The sequence below is a fragment of the Gouania willdenowi genome, chromosome 3, assembly GCF_900634775.1.
Source record: "Gouania willdenowi chromosome 3, fGouWil2.1, whole genome shotgun sequence".
Lineage (NCBI taxonomy): Eukaryota > Metazoa > Chordata > Actinopteri > Blenniiformes > Gobiesocidae > Gouania > Gouania willdenowi.
The window spans coordinates 23,471,379-23,489,063 of NC_041046.1; the positions used below are offsets into that span (position 1 = coordinate 23,471,379).

The following is a 17,685-nucleotide window of genomic DNA, read 5'->3' on the forward strand; positions in this document are numbered from 1 at the left end:
GTGGACGATTCGCCACACACACACACGCAGAACTTACTTTATTTTATAGAGAGGACTACAGGAAAAACAAGATGCCCTGTTGGTCATATGTATGCCTTCAATGCGTGCCATGATGAGTATGGCTGCAAGATTTTTTTAACGGTTAGATAAATTTTCTGTTTAAGCATTTATTATGCCCACATAATTATTTATTGCACTCATAATTTTGTCCTGTTCTTGCCTATTATTATTATTTTAAACTGGTCTTAGCCTTGGAAATCTAAATTGCGCAACAAAAACTGGTAATGGAAACGCCTGAATTAAAAATAAAAAAAACACTCAATATCGCTAAAGTTTTTACGCTTTCAGACGTCTTGATATCGAAATGTGTCGCAAAAGCCGCATGAAAACACTTTTTCTGCAAATACACGTCACAGAACATGACAAACCTGGTCACGTGACGTGAGGTATCTGGTTACATGACCACTGCTCCTTGAAAAAACATGGCACGGTACATGTAGACAGAAGAGAAGACCAAGACATTTGCTAGCAATATACTTAAAAACTATTACTGCCACAACAAAGGAATGCAGAGTGTTCTAAGAAGGTGTTAAGCGTCCATATTCCGACAGCAAAGTTTCGCGGGATGAGATTTCACGGAAGTTACGAGGCTCCTGCCCAAAACAACCTTCAATGGAAACACTTTTTACTTTTGTCGACATTTAGAGATATAGTGGAAACCCAAGTCTGACTTTGTCCTGGTCGCTCATGTTTTTAATTGTTTCGAATTTGCATTGCCTTTTATATTTATATTATTATATTTCTATTTAGTTTTGTCTCTCACCTTATTAAAATAGAGCAGGCAGTCTGTTTTCACATAGGAGAGCGTGGCTAGGAGAGTGTGAGTAACTTGCTTCTGATGCATGACTTCATGCAAGCCAAATAATGAGTCAATTAGAGTAAATTATACATGTTTAAGCCCCTGCCTTTAGTTCACCTCTGGTTTCCTGTCTGACTTTTGTCTACACCACCCTTCTATCCCTCTCTCTTCTCATGACTTTTACCCTTCCACTGTGCTGTCTGTCGCTTCAACTACTTCTCTCTTTCCCCTCCTGCCAACCTCTTAACCCTACCCATATCTCTCTCTTCCTTTCCGAGTTCTCAGAGTCTCATGGTGAGGCTTTGTTTAATTACCCATCTAGCATTTAATTGGAACAGCATACACGAGCACACAGATTGACTTACTTACACTACTTTCTCTTCAATTAAGGGCCCATGTGTTTGCGTATACACGCACAAATGGACAGACAAACACGGACAATAATCATTTGGTTACACATTATACAGACTCAAGTTAACATGCTCCAGTTATGCATGTACATATAATCCACAGTGGACACCAAGGTTAGGAGCTGTGGAGCTTTTCCAGGTTGTACTACAGCCACAATGTCGCTGCCCCTTCTGTGAAGCGAAGGCATGTTGGCTAAAGTCACTGTTGATTTTGGCTCCCACAGAGGAACTGTGTCTTCTCAGATTGGGCACCAGTAAATGCATGTTGAAGATAAAACACTTTAGAGATATCGGAATACCACAAAGTCACATTCAACATACTGTATGTTTAAGATTCAAGAAAACCAAACATTTATCTCTGGAAAATTTTATTGTGAATATTATTTGGATATGTTCCTGTCTTAGACTTACAGCAGAAAGCATGAATATTGGGAACTTTCACTTCTCTATCATTTTAGCTGGATTATAACACAAGCCCTTATTTTGTGTGTGTGTGTGTGTGTGTGTGTGTGTGTGTGTGTGTGTGTGCGTGTGCGTGCGTGCGTGCGCATATACAGTATATATACCAGTATGGCCACTAAATAACTTAAGATAAATTATTTCTCTCTAATATCTATCTAATGTAATTTTTACAGTCTAAAAGTTTTAAGTTTGAGGACCTAGTGGTATTTAAAACAGCTCAAATTATGTTTAAAATAACTAATAAATTATTGCCTGGTCGCACATTTTTGAGAAGGGGCTACAATTTAAAGAAGCAAGGGGAAGGATTTGAAGGATTTTTTTTTAATGCTAATGGGTGATGAAGTACTCTAAACCAAATAGAATGAATCCACACATATTTCTACCTATTGCCTTGAAAAGAGTTAGTGGTACATGTACCACTGTTACGGGTACGAACAGCAGTACAGTTCCGCTGATGGTGATATCAAATGACGCGGGTAGTGACGTCAAATGACGCTGTTACGCATTATCGACAGCTTGGAGAGCTGTCCCAATAACCCGGAAATACAAAAGAATGAGAAGAAGACGGCTTGGTGGACTAAACTACTGTTTGGTTCCACAGCTGCATGCAGAGGCCGCATTTTCTCGTCCGAGTTCGACTTAACAGTGAAAACCTCATTTATTTTCGCACCAATTTTATTAACAAACAACTATTAATGTCAACATCAGATCAGCACACGGGTTTCAAGTGAAAGTGAAGCAAACAACGGGCACAATGCACGCAAGAGAACTCCTAAGAAATTAGGATGGACACCATCTTTTTTTCATAGATAGCACGTTTCCAAAATAGATCAAAGTTATCAATAAACGTGAAATTATGGAGTTTAAACAAAATTGCTCAAATCAAATATAAAACTTATTTAGTTTTTTTTTACAACCTTTGCCTTTAAATTTAAAAAAAAAAAAAATCAACAATTTTGTCAGAGGAAGAAATTAAAAATTAATAAATGAAAACAAAAAAAACTTTTAAAGTTTTAGTTCCCACCAAAAACCTTTTTTATAGCTTTTAAACAAAATAAACACCTTTTAAATACCTGAACTCAAAATAAGTATTTTTTTTAAATACCTCTTAAGGAAAATTAACTCTTTGGATAGGACTAATAAAATTACAAATAAAACGAAAAAAAACAAAACACCGACACACATTTCACCCAATACAAAACTCAAAATTACCAAAGCAAAACTAAATGTGTGGGTTACCAGTTCAAGTTTATATCAGGACCACGAGTAGTGGACCTGCAGATAACTTTAATTACACTCCAGAGAAACACTGCTCGTCTCTCCGTCCTCCAGGCTACAGTCTGTCTGCTCAGCAACTCAAAGCTTCTCTACTTATCCCCGCCCCCTTTGTCTGGCTTCAGGAGGGAATGACTTTGATTGGCTATTAGTTTACTAAAACTCCAATAACATTAAAAGAACACATTGACTGACATCAAAACTGCAAAGTTAGGTTGCACTACTAATTTTATGGGATTTAGAAAAAATGCTGATTCTCTTATCAGATTTCTGAAAGTGACAACACCTTTTACAGATACATTTTTACAATTTAACCATATCTGTAGATTTATTAAATGTATATTTTAATCAACTTCAGTATTATGAACATTTTTTTGGGTTTTTTGTATAAACTATTTACATGCTATTGCTGATTTTATATACTGTAGACTAAATTATTTTAGACATGCCTACATAAATATCTGTCCAAAACCGCCCGACCCCTCCGTGGATCCCATCAGGGTTTGGTCGGCTGTCCATCCTCTCTCCACAGTAGCTAATCAACTGTACTCTGGTGATAAACGAACATTTGATGCTCGTTCCCGCTGTGGCTTGGCTGATGGTTGCAGTTACACTAACCACCTTGGTGTCACAATGGAGTCTGCCTTATGCTCCTTTAAGAGTTTAACTACAATTAAAAAATCATAAAATATGCACAACTAGAAAGAGCTGTTGTACTGTTAATCAATCTATGGTGTAAAATTATCAAATTTAATGTGAAATTAAAACTAAGTCAAGATGTAAACCAGTTTAAAAAGAAATTAGGGAGGTAAGTAGTAAGTACAGGAACATGGAGGGGTGACCTATAAAAGCATATTTTTGGGGATACATCTAAGTATTTGTATAAATGTGAATATCTACTGGGAATATCATTTTTGTTCTTTTGGATATGTGATAATAGTCTATATATATTTATGTTCTGTATTTTTCAATGAACATGATTAATATTATTATTAGTATAAATAGTTAAAAAGGCAGAAGGACACGATCAGCATTGGCTTCTTCCTGCTCCAATTTGAAAATAAAAATGCCTTTCACTGTTTAACTGTTCAAAATAAAATACGATGAATATATTTTGTTTTTAGTCTAATTAGTTAACCTTTCTGTCTTTTCCTTTTCAGTTCTACCGAGCCATACATGTGGAACCCCTGGCCTCATTCCAAATGGAGTCATTCATGGCTCACGGTACAACATGGGGGACAAGATCCGATACAGTTGTGAGTCGGGGTTTGTGTTGGAAGGACACAGCATCCTAACTTGCATTGTATCACCTGGCAGTGGAGCCCAATGGGATTTCCCATCACCGTTTTGTAGAGGTAAAAAGTTTCATTCTTTTATTCTTTTGTTTCTTGCTCTGTTGAAGTTGGTTATTATTCTGCATTTTAGTCTTAAAATTCCCTAGGGAAAAAGCCCTAGACATATTTTTTTTTATTTACTATGTGCTTGTTTTTCTGCCCGGGTGGAAAGGGGAATGAAGTCGCACTTTTAAATCCCCATTGTAGTTTGGCAGCACACAGGTGGCTGAAAGAAACCAGAAATATACCTTTATTCAAAAAACTTTGTATAAACTCTTAAAAGTCGCATTTTTCTTCATGATTTACAAATCTTGTCAAAAAGTAGATTAAGATCATGAGAATTTAAGGACCTTTACAAAAGGTAATTATGGTAGCTGAAAGCTGTAAATTCCAGGTATATTGATTTTTTAAGAGAAAAAAAGGTCCACCATGTTATGTAATAAACTAATGTATAATCCAAACAAAGCCAGATATCCTTAGGTAAAGGTTGATCCTTTGGTTCATTAGTCTGTTTGCTTTATTTCATGACAAGAGGATTAACGAACAGGTTTTTTTCAAGGCCAATATGCCACCCTCTTAAGAAATGCAGGACCATAACAATTGCAATCCACAGTCTATTGCCAGGAGTATTTAGATCACTGCTTTGACCTAGCCAATTTATAACTTAATCTAATCTATGGTCTCTGAAAAAGGGCCAATCCTTTGCAAATATTAAAGTGCAAACTCCACTGGGAACTTTGGCCTGTTCTTGAATGAGAGCCAGCACTGATGTTGTAAGAGTTATTGTGGTTTTTGATGAAAAGGAGACGGAGTTAATGATAAGGAGTCAGATGCACATGGGACTTATTGTAAAAGTTAAGAGGCTGAAACAGACCTGGAGCTCTGGAGCTTCAATATGTGATCAGGGTCCACTGCCATTCTTGGTCTTTCAGAGATTTAAGAGTGTAAAGTTGCTGATAACAATAGCCAAACCATGTTGAAGTCACAACAAACAAAGACCTTGAGTAACAACTACTGGGCACTCTCAGGGGGGGATTCACTAAAGGTTTAGTGGTGTTAAATGTGTGCAAACGTCACTCCACGTGCTAATAAGCCATATAAACCCTAGGGAATCAGGAGTGTGCTGCTGCTGCTGCACGTCGCAATGCACCCTCAATCCATATAGTGCATTTCCTTCTAATGCATATAATAGGCAGAACTCCCATCTATTGTATCCCATCTAATTAGGATCTGTCTGCAGACGGTTAAGCTAACTAGCCCAGGACGCAATATATGCTCCGAGTAAGAAGAGGTGTTTGAATGACGTAGTGCCGTCTGCTTGCGCTACTTATGGTAGGTGGGACTACCTGTGGTGAACTGATATGTTTCACCAGCCAATGAGGATTGGCGTAATTAGATAATTGCTTCTGAGGGCTGCAGCAGGGGCGTGCATCCCATAGTGAGACATAGAACAAAATATTATGAAAACTCATTAATTAACTCATTAATCAATGCTTTTATGAACTGTGCTTTAAGAATGAATGTGGCTCTTGTATTGATATGGGACGGAGCTACCTTCAGCTTTCTATACTTGGTAACAAAATATCTTAATGTCTTAAGTTTCTTTCAGTGGTGCTTCGTGGTACTTTGTCAATGTAGGTCCAAACTTGTCAAGTAAAATCCAACATACTTATGCCGCAGATGTTGCTCTTGACAATAACGAGAACTCCATGTTCCTTAGGGCAGTGTGTGAGAAAATGTAAAAACAAGCTATCATTGAATAAGAAAAACCTAAATGTATAATTTTTGGGTCCAGTAGGTCTTAACCCAATTTAAAATTGTTTTTGGGTTTATGAGACAAGGTTCTTGGGAGTGATTATCGACCATCAGACTAGCTGGAAACCACATATACAGCACATCAAGCTTAAAATATCCAAAACAATTGGTGTACTCTATAAAATTAAATATTTGTTAAATATTAAATGCTTGCTTATATTATACTCATCACTTGTGCTTCCCTATCTGTCTTGCTGCTCAGAAATTTGGGGAAATGCTTGTAAAACACACATTGATCCAATAATGAAATTACAAAAAAGGGCAATAAGATTAATTATTGGGAAACCGTGACCATACTAATGAACTTTATATAAAATCAAATATATTAAAATTTATGGATATAGTTTGGTTAAAAATACTAAATACTAAAATGTTGTTTTGAGTTGTAAGCAATGATCTCTTTATAGGTATTCAAGCATTCTTCAAATTAAGAAACAGTTATAATCTTAGAGGTTTTCTTCAATTTGAGACAAAAAAGCAAGAACTAATATTAGACAACAAAGTGTATGTTATTGGAATAAAAATCTGCAACGATCTTAATGATCAACTCAAATCAATTAACACACCCTGCACTTCAGTGTTTGTTGTCTATGGTCTTTGTTTTTTGTGGCTTACCAATTTGCACAATTTAACAGCTATATACGCACAATGCTTGACAACATCGAGCTTGCATCTTTATTGTCATAGATGTTTGTGGAGGGAGTCTTTGTGCCATAGCAATTAAGGAAATTCGAGCACCTTAATTATTGTTTTCAGTGGTTTCTCAGTACTTAGGAAAAGTTTTGTGTCTGAGTATTGACAGCCAGTAGAAAATACCAAAAACTGCAATTATTGCATTGAATTACTGCTATTTCACTGTTTCTATTGCTACAGACCGAGTTGACTGTTGCAAGTGGTGACCTGAGCTATTTTAAATACAAACATGGTGCCCTATCAAAAGTTATACATTAAATGTAGTTTCGAACCATGTTTCAGGTATATGTATTTATTTGTTTTGGTGTATGCTACATTATGCACAATTTATTGTAGAAAAGCCAATGTTTTAAATGTAAGAAGGCAACATTAAAAAACTAAAAAAAATCAAAACTAACAAATAGAGGTACTTTAAAAAAGACTATAATCTATGGTGTCTTACCTGTCATTTGTAATTCTTACCTTGTGTCTAACCAGCGGAGGGAGCATGTGGTGGGACGTTACGAGGCACTGCAGGCTCAATAACCAGCCCTGGATACCCTGCGGAGTATGAAAACAACCTGGACTGCACGTGGTCAATACTGGCTGAACCCGGGGACACTATAGCCCTTGTCTTCAATGACTTTTTGTTAGAGGACAAATACGACTTTTTAGAAATCAGCGGGACAGAAGCACCAAGCATATGGTAAGATACGTCACTCACAGAATGCTCCGTTGAGTCATGATATGTAATTGCGGAGGGAGATGTAGGATTGTCAGATACTGACAGGGCTGATAAAAGAAAAAACACAACATCCATAATGCTTTCAAGATGGTTTAACAGTGAAATAATAAAAGTATAGCGAATCATAGGAGTAATAATTGTGTATAGATGACTTTTACATCCATCCATCAATCCATTTTCCGACCTGCTTGTTCCTGTTTTTAGGATTGCGGGGGTCTGCTGGTGCCTATCTCTAGCTCTTGATCTTTACATATTCAGTATACTTTTTTCTACATAAACATGACTTGAAGGGATGTGTGATTTCTAAACAAAGACTGTTGACATTGTTCAGTAGGACACAAACAACTGCAAAGTAATTTTTTTAGTAACGTTGTTCATTTTAGGGTAAGACACTGCTGTGTTTTCCGTCTTGTTTCTGCGATTTTCATTGAAAATTGGTGCTCTGTTGTTCCAGAAGCCACTCTGCTTTTTCAAATTTAGAGCACTGTTGGAACTCAAGTTGCTTTGTTATTCACACAATCCACCAAAGACCTACATTTGTTTTTGCTGTGTTAGAGGCAGCCTAAGGTCTACCACGCTGGGCTGTCACTATTTAATGTCACTGCATCTTTTTGCTAAAAACTGCAGAGAGGTTAAACGTGATGTTCCATTTTTCAGTAGAAAGACTGGAAAGTACAGAAACTGATGTTATTAAACCGAACATTTCATTGCATTGCTCACTTTAAAATTATTTTTGTAATAAAATAAATTTATGAGGATTAAAAAAGAAAAAAATAATAATAATAATAATCAAGGTTTGAAAAGAAACGTTTGAAGTTTCATGGAGCGTGGAAAAAAAACAGACTGCTACTAGAATGAAAATGTGGTTTTCCGTTGCAAAATTAGATTTTTTTAGCTTTCTGCATACATTATTATCTACAGCAGCTAATGTGGTGTCTCAATGAGAAAAACCTGGGAGTATTATGAAAGAGTTGGCTCTTTGAGTTGAATGATGGGCGCAAGCTCCGATTTCATTTTAATTTTTTGTAAAAGCGGCATGTGATTGGTCAGTAAAGTGGAGGGGAGGGGCTACAGAACCAGCTTGATGAGCAGGGCTCCAGACTGAAGCCAGAAGGAAGAGAAAGATGAGATTGCGCGAGGCGAGGTGGGGAAAGTGGGTTAAAAAAATAGGTTTGAATATGTTTTAAAGTCATGAACAGTTTCAGAGCAGAGTGTAGACTGAGACATATAAACTTTTTATATCAGAAATAACCAGACATAAAAGCAGTCCATACATCAGTGACATAAACCTTTACTATTTTATATAATGAATTAGTGTAGCACTCTGATGTATACTAATATTTTTTAGATAATACTTCTTCTAATTTATGCTTTAAAAAAATATTGTTATTGATATTTTGGTCATATTTGATCAAAGCCATAAATAGAAAGACATTGAAGAATTTAAAGACTGAGCAGGTAAATAAAATGTGTCAAATTAAATAAGAAGAATAGCAACATGAAATATGCACTTGTTCAGGGATGTTATTAAATGCTCATTCCAGTCAATAAGAATACATACAGAGGATTAATAAAAACACTTGAAAAAGAAAGATCCAAGCACGTTTTGTACAGTTCAATTCAACTTTATTTATATAACGCAAATTACAACAAAGTAATCTCAAAGCGCTTAACAAATTATAAAGTCCATAGTAAGAAAGAAAGAACCCAACAAGATCCACATGAACAAGCATTTAGCGACAGTGGGAAGAAAAAAACTCCCTCTTTTTCATAAGAAGAAATCCCAAGTGGAACCAGGTTCAGAGGTGGCAGCCATCCGCTTCCACTGGTTGGGGTTAGTGAACAAAAGGGCAAACAGGATAGGATAGAAGGATAGACCATTTGAGAGTCCCAGACTAGAACCAATGATCAGTCCATCCGAGTGTTCCAAGCCTTAACGCAGTCCAAAAAATTATTCATTTCTTTTCTCAACCAATAGCAAAGGTCTTAAAATGAAAGTTCTAGGAAGGGGCAGCAGTCCTGCTTATAATTGATGCTGCCCTGCACCAATACACCACAATCTAAAAAAAAAAAAGTGATATAGGGAATCATCCAGCTCGGCAGTGTCTGCCTATGGCCAGGTCTGCAGTGATAATGGGACATCTTAAAAACATTCAGGGATTTGGCTGTAGTTGACTCGAGCTTAACACTTAACACAGTTAACTAAACATCAGAATAAATGTTTAGAAAATATCCATCTGTCCATTCTCAGCATCGCTGGGCAACACAGACAGACAACCACTTACACCCACATTCACTCCCATGGACAATTCAGAGACTCCAATTAACCTAATAAAGGTTATGTTTTTGGATTTTGAGAGGAAGCAGGAGTACCCACTCAGCATGGGGAGAACATGCAAACTCCACACAGAAAGGACCCAAGTGTCCACCCCAAGCATATTCTCCAAGACCTTCTTGCTATGAGGCGGACGTGCTAACCACTAAGTCACCGTGCACGTTTACAATATATATCTCTTCCAAAAAACATTTTTTTCATTTTTTTCTCTAGAGCAGTATGGTGTGGTAATGGTTTGCCACACAGCAAGATGGTCTTAGGTGCTAACTCCACTGTGGACACTGTAGTCTTTTTGTGTAGAGTTTTGTCATGGTATTTCATCCCACTATCCAAAAATATACATGTTTGGTTCATTAGAGTCCCTTAATTCACTATGGGAATGTGTGATGGGAATTTGCGACAGGTTGTCCATCTATTAGTGTTTTCCCTGCAATGGGTGGGTGAAAAAATGAATAAATGAAAATCTAGATCCACTCCTGATAAATTACCTGGACTTACCAGAGGAATCCAGTAAACCACTCGAGAAAATCAAATGATATATAGAAAATATGGAGACAGTTACATATAACAACTGCTCTACCACACAGCAATATAATGATGAAGTATGTGTCTCAAGTGAACAAAGGGACATTGCAGAAAGAGAAAGGGAAAAAGTTCAATATATTATCCATCTCTTTCATTATTCATTAGATATGGTGAGCTGGTTGACATTGGAGTGAGAGAGAGACAAGAGGTCAGTGAGTTGGAAGAAAGGGATGAGAAACTGAAAGAGATACAAAATAAATAACAAATGACAGTTATTGAAAAGAAACAGCGGCTGCTCCAAATCATTTTCAGCACATGGAAAATGGTGAAGGAGAAAAAAGGCTGGAAAGGAAACAAAAATAGTTTTAGTATGAATAGGAAAAAAAAGTAATTGAAAGCCAACATCCACGAAGGGCAAAGATCGAGGAGAAAGGGAAACACTTAGATAAATGTTCATGATAAAACCTGGCTGATGGATGAAGGACAAAAGAAGGGGCTTGTGAGGAGGTAATTCACTCATATGAAAGGAGGAAACATTGCTCTCACCATAAGGAGAAGTCAAACGTTCTGATAAAAAAAAAAAAAGAAGGCAACCTTTAATAGGGTTTGCTTATACATAAAAAAAACAAGATAATAAAGAAATTAGAAAGTGGAAAGAAATATTAGAAGAGCAGACAAAGTAGAAAAAAACAGTCATTTTGGAAGAAAAACACACAACTAGACTTAATAGATTGAAAACAACTTTGGGTGCTTGCTTTTTATCCAATTTATTAACACATTTATATATAGAAAAAGGCATTTATATAGTTAGCTTGTCAGGATTAGGAAGCTTAGAGCTAAAACAAAACACAATTGAACCAAAACAATTCCCTTTACCTTTGAATAGACTAGCTAATAGAACTCAAGAGTTACAATTGTTGGTTGGTCGTGCGCCGGTGGGGGGCATTGCCCCGGCGATCGTGCTGTCTGGTGGGAGGCGGGGCTTAGGCTACTCTTAGTGCTCTGTCTAGGGCTGTGTGACCCTGCTGGATAGCAGCTGGGGGCGGGCCCTCCGTGGGGGGCCTTGCCCAGGAGGCTCCCCCTTGGGGGTTCCTGGTGCCAGGGGGGTGCCCTCAGGGGCTGGCGGGCTCGGCAAGCTGGCTGGGACCGTTTTGGCAGGGGTCTTCCGGGGCGGGCCATTCCCTTACATACCTGTGGATGCGCCCCCCCACCCCCCCTCACGTGGTACCGTGGTCCGCACTAGGGCATCTTGCAGCGTCTTCTGATGTCCTCGGCGGCAGGGGATGGGGCGGGCTGCTGCCAATGCTGCCTCTGGACTGGTTCCTTCTGGCCTGGGGTCTGGCCTCTGCTGACTCTGTGCCTGGCTGCTGGTGGTGTAACACCGCCATCTCTTTTACACTTCCTTAGAAAGGGCTGGTGATAGTCACAATTATGCAATAAAATAAATGTATTTATTAAAATGCAGTAACAAAACATGTATAGCTGTTGTTGAAAGATAGCATTATGTAGTGTTGACAAATATGTTTCCCGATGTTATCAGCATCTTTCTTTGTAGTAGATCAGTCATCTCCCATTTCCTCTTTATTACTGTTTATACTATATAATGGGAGTATAAACTGTAGTGTGAGCTGTAGACATTTTGCTTGAGAAATGAAAAAAAAAAATGTTTAAAAAAAACAACTGTACAATTAAAGCAGTGGACTACAGATAACCTCACAAAGCAGACAATTAAAAAAAACTATAAATAACCTCATATGACAAATGCATGAAAGCTAAACATAACAGACAGATTGTCCAGGTAGTGATCTTGAAATTAAATGCAGGTTACCGAATAAGGATTATGTTTTTAGGAAAATTAAGGCTAGGCAAGGCCAGGCTAGGAAAATGTATTTGTATAGCACATTTAATACACAAGTCAACTCAAAAAGCATACAAAATCATCAGTAAAAACATTTAAAATCATTGACAAACACATTACATCAACAACATGACCAAAAATCTTCCTGTCAATCATATGCAGTAGAGAAAAAGAGTGCCTTTACTTTGATTTTAAAATGTTCACATTGGATGCTGACTTCAGCTCTGGTTCGGGATGTAACGATTCACTCAACTCCCGATACGATTCGATTCACGATACTGGGTTCACGATACGATTCTCTCACAATTTATTTTACAAAATGGGACTGTATATAAATGACTGAAAAATATTCCTTTATTTTTTTTGGGAAAATACTACACTATTTTTCATTGTCAAAAGAATCCCTTGATAAACTATTCAAAACAATGCAATTTAACTAAAAATAAATCTTGAATGAAATAAATAAAGGAATAATACAAATGAAGAAGAAGCTTATTATTTAAATTCTGGTTCTATAGTAAACAATACAAAACTGCATAATAGTTATTTTTCTTTTTAAAAGTGCAACTGAAAATGTATTTTGTGCCTTAACAATTGGACTAAAAAAACAAACCAAAAAAAAAAACAGTCATTTTACTGTATTTTTGGTCAGATATTTGTTTGGACCAGCAGAGGGCGCTGGTAACCCAGTGGTCGGTTGGCATGCAGATATTTTGCAGTGAAGAAGAGATGCTATGCTAGCAGACAGAGCTAATAGAAAAACGTGACTTTTACAGATATTCACGTAATATTACAGCTATTCTTTCGGTGCTAAAGGGGTAATGAATCATTTATGAATATGTTTAAGAGTACAAGGCGGCCAGAAAGAAAGTATTAGCAGATTTCGCTCGCCGCCAACACTTCTGGGAAGCGCCCTCTGCTGGTTAAAAAAAGTACTGCGATTCAATTTTCACAGCATCGATGTGAATCGTTATACCTATGAATCGATTTTTAACTGCCTTACGATTAATTGTTATATCCCTCGCTCTGGTGGCAACTTATTCCACTTTTTTTCAGCATCATCCTGTTTACTGACCTGTGTTCATAGATCTGAGAGACCTGCTGGGTTCATACCTGATATTCTGGACCGAACCCATTCACAGATTTATACACCAGCAGCAGAACCTTAAGGTCTATTCTGAGGCTGACTGGGAGCCAGTGTAAAGACTTTAAAACTGGACTAATGTGCTCTGACCTTTTTGTTCTGGTTAAAACCCGAGCTGCAGCATTCCGAACCAGCTGTAGCTGTTTGATGCTCTTTTGGGGGATTCCTGTTAGAAGACCATTACAATCGTCCAGTCTGCTGGAGATAAAAGCATGGACCAGTTTCTCCTGATCTTTCTGAGTCATTAAACTTTTCACTCTGGAGATTTTCTTTTGGTGGTAGAAGGCTGTTTTTGTGATAGATTTGATCTGAATGTAAGATCTGAGTCAATCAGAACATCAAGGTTTTTGATTTGGTCTTTAGCTTTTAAAGATCAAGACTCAAGATACTTGCTGATAGCAGTCCTTTTTTCCTTGTTACCAAAGATAATCACCTCCATCTTGTCATGGTTCAGTTGAAGGAAGTTTTCTTTCATCCAGCATTTTACTTTCTCTTAGCAGTCACACAACACCTCAATGGGATCTTAGTCATCTGGGTTCAGTGATAGATATAGTTGTGTGTCATCTGCGTAGCTCTGATAATCAACCTTACAGTTCTGTAAAATGTGTCCAAATGGAAGCATATACAGTGTTAAAGCTAAACAGAATTGGTCCAAGAACCGAGCCCTGAGGAACCCCACAGGACATTGGTATTCTGTCAGATTCAATGTTTCCATTGCTTACAAAATAACTTTGCTCCTCCAAGTAGGACTTAAACCATTGCATTACTTTTCCATTTTGTTATTCCCATGTTTGCAATCTGTGCAACAAAATTATATGATCTACAGTGTCAAATGCAGCACTGAGATCTAATAGAATGAGAACAGGTACGTTTCCTGAATGACAAACTCTTTGCTCTAAAGCATATGTGTCAAACTCAAAGGAGCCAAATCTGGCCCTTCGAAGCATCCTATTCGGCCTGCAGGAGAAAGTGACAAAAAGTACAGAGAAAAGATTAATCATTGAACAATACCACATAATTCAGTTGTAAATTGTTGTTGAAATCTTTTTCAAATTATTCCACAAAATCTCCCCAAATTTGGTAAAAAAATAAATAAATCAAAGGGCATCTAAGTATTTGTCATTTATTGCTTATATATTGTTGATGCCTTCCATACGTTGTCTAATTTGTAACTGGAAATGCAAACTTGGGGACATAAATGTTGAAATTGCTATTTTTCCTGCCTAAAACCTGTGGCCCATTTGAAATCAAACTGGTTCGTATTTGGCCCCTGAACTAAAATGAGCTTGAAACCCGGGATCTAAAGCATGCACGCACACACGTGTGAGTGTGAGTATAGGCACACATGTCGTGGACAGCAGCAGAGATTGTGGGCAAATGACTGTAAGTGACAGCTCGTAAATCTGACTCTCAAGCTGCCAGCTAGCAGACAGGTACATGAAACAGGAAATTGCTTTTGGGACGTCCAATGAGAGGTGGCTCTCTGTGAACAGGAAGAACCTATCAGAGTGGCTCTGTCAGGTGTCAGTCATTCCCACAATGACCTGCCCTCACGCTTCAATGGATGTGTCAATCATCATCCAGTTCCACTTTTGAAGAAATTAGTTTAGAGTTTATTCGATTGATTATGGGGAAACATCAACTTTAAGTGTAAAACTTTTTAGTGCAGCTACAGATTAGAGGATTCATTTAAATTTACACACTTTTTTTTTTAAATCTAATTGCAAGTGTACTCTACATTTTTATTGAGTCAAGTGTACTGTATATCTATCATGGGTCACCAACCGTTCTCAAACTGTGAGCTACTTCATAGGTACTGCATAGTCAGAAGCAGTGGCGGCTCTTGGCAAATTTCTCAGTGGGTCAACTGTTCTGATGATGACCAAGGTGATCCGTTATATGGGAAAATTAATAGGCAGCAAGACAATTGCCACATCTTGTTGTTTTCTGGTCAACTTACATAGCAATACCAAATGTAGCGGCTACAGGGAAAAGTTACATCCAGGAGTGTTCTGTCAATAAAACTAACTACAAATGAAGATCAACAGAGAGATAAACTGTGAATCAGTCTACCTTCAAATATCTTTGAAAACGGACAGATACGCTTGCTTTACCAAGGGGGACTACATATAATTCAAAATCAATAAAATTATTTATTTACAGTTGTTTGAAGTGTTTCTTTTTATTACAAATAGTTTATATAAATCCAAATAAAGGGGTAGTGCATTCAAATTGCTTAAAGGTGCACAAACAAAACTGTAAAACAGTAAATACAGTATATGTACAGATTGGCATATCGGTAACAACATTTTAAAGATTTTCTGCAGCTTAACTATCTTTAAGTGCAAATGAAACTATAAATACAAATCAAATATCTGGCCAATAGTATAGATTTGCAAAAATAAACATATTCCCTGAAAGCAGTATTTGAATGAAAAGAACCAAAAAACCAACATCATCATAGATTGTGATTAACTGTGTGTCTGTGTGTGTGTGCGTGTAATCTGTCAGATCAACACTCATCCTGTCAGAGGACCACTTAAGACCTGACACAGACCTCTCACAAGAGGTAGACTGGCAGACAGACTGTGACGCGCACTTACCCACACCCCACAGATACACAAAGGGACAAAAACACACACACAAACAACCTCACACACACACAATTGTGGCATGACAATAGTACGGCTAATGTGTACTCCGTGACAGCGCTAGATACGTAATTATTCTTTTCTATCTTTCGCTCTCAGTGCTATTGTTTGCGCCTTATTCACATATTTATCTGTCAACTGATTAATTCTGAGCTTTGAAAGTTTATCTTTAAATAATACACAGACATAACTTAAAAGGTAACCGTACTAGTAAGCCTACTGTACTAGCATAACACGCATTTAATGTAATAACAAATATGTGCACACGTATTTAAAAAAACAAAAAAAAACAACTTTTGAAGTAATGTTTTTATAATTCATATTTATACTTTAAAATATAATCAATGGGCGTTGATTCCAGTGCAGTGTTTATATTAGATCCCACCTGAGTTCTTTGATTTCTCTGATTTACATTTTTGTAGAGTTTTTCTCCACCTTTTCTTAAATAATGTTTTTTGTGAATTCTGAATTGCATTAAATTGGATAACGGGACAGTTAAATAAAGCAAGAATAACAGAGTTTAGGTGAGTTTTTTTTTTTGTCTGCAGCCAAGATTGAGGACGTGTTTAAATCAGTCATGCTTGGCACAAAGGCAGCTTCTAAACAAACACATGGAGGTTAGATGAAATGAAGCCTTTGGTTACTGATGATGGTAATGTTGATAAAGTCAATGATAGATGCACCACTTCTTGTCCAGAAGGGGTTAGAAGTACCTGGATCAGAAGGCATTAAATCACTTTCTCCTCTTTCCTCTTCAAACACGTAATCCAGTTCCAGCTGCTGATGGAGAATCTGACGTATTTTGTGTGTTAGTCATGTACACATTGATCTTTTTTTTTTTTTTTTTTAATCCTGATTCTGTTCTAATTTTGAGTGTATAAAAATAGATTTTGACTGTCTAACCGTGAACCCTTGAATTTTTGCGAATAAAGAAAGCTTGTACTTTGCAGTTGGTAGTACATGCTTTAGAAATGTAGAGACCTTTTACTTGCATAATTGGATTGAAAATATAGCTCGCGTAGAAAGAACTGGTCTTACATTGTGATGCCAAATAACACATTTTTTTGTAAGCTATTCCCATAGGGCTCTGAATCATTATCACATATTTTTAACTTTTAGTTAAAAATGTTAGAGCTTCCAAAAAAAGAGCATAATTTACTCCATTTACACCTGTGTTAGAAAAGTAATAGCACTGCATTGGCAGTAATTGTTGATTATTATGGGGGGCCATTTAGGCCATAATTAAGACTTACCTCACATACTCAGTATTGAAGTCCTATTGTTTCTCACACACACTAGTAATTTACTCTCACTTCTTCTCCTGAACACCTCACACACACTTACAAGTACAAATAAAACCATATACTCTGTCTACTAAAAATCTCTCATATTTACTACTAGAAACCTCTCACACAGAATAATGAACACCTCGCACATTAACTCGTAAAGTCATTACCTCTCACATTTGCCGTTAAAGTGAAAACTTCTCAAATTTCATACTAAAGTCAATACCTTGCATTGTTCAAAAAAAAAGAATTCTAAAAAAATATTTAAGACAATATATTTTCCTGTCTTGTGTTTCACTAGCTACTTATTTTTT

The 17,685-nt window shown here is 37.0% G+C and overlaps 1 protein-coding gene across 1 annotated transcript in view; it reads left to right on the forward strand.

The window, feature by feature from the left end:
* Positions 1-17,685, forward strand: part of LOC114461190 (CUB and sushi domain-containing protein 1-like) — a 478,378-nt gene that overhangs the window by 247,602 nt on the left and 213,091 nt on the right. The window contains exons 4-5 of the mRNA XM_028443085.1: positions 4,167-4,361; positions 7,326-7,533. Coding sequence (XP_028298886.1) covers positions 4,167-4,361; positions 7,326-7,533 — 403 coding nt within the window. The remainder of the gene's footprint in view (positions 1-4,166; positions 4,362-7,325; positions 7,534-17,685) is intronic.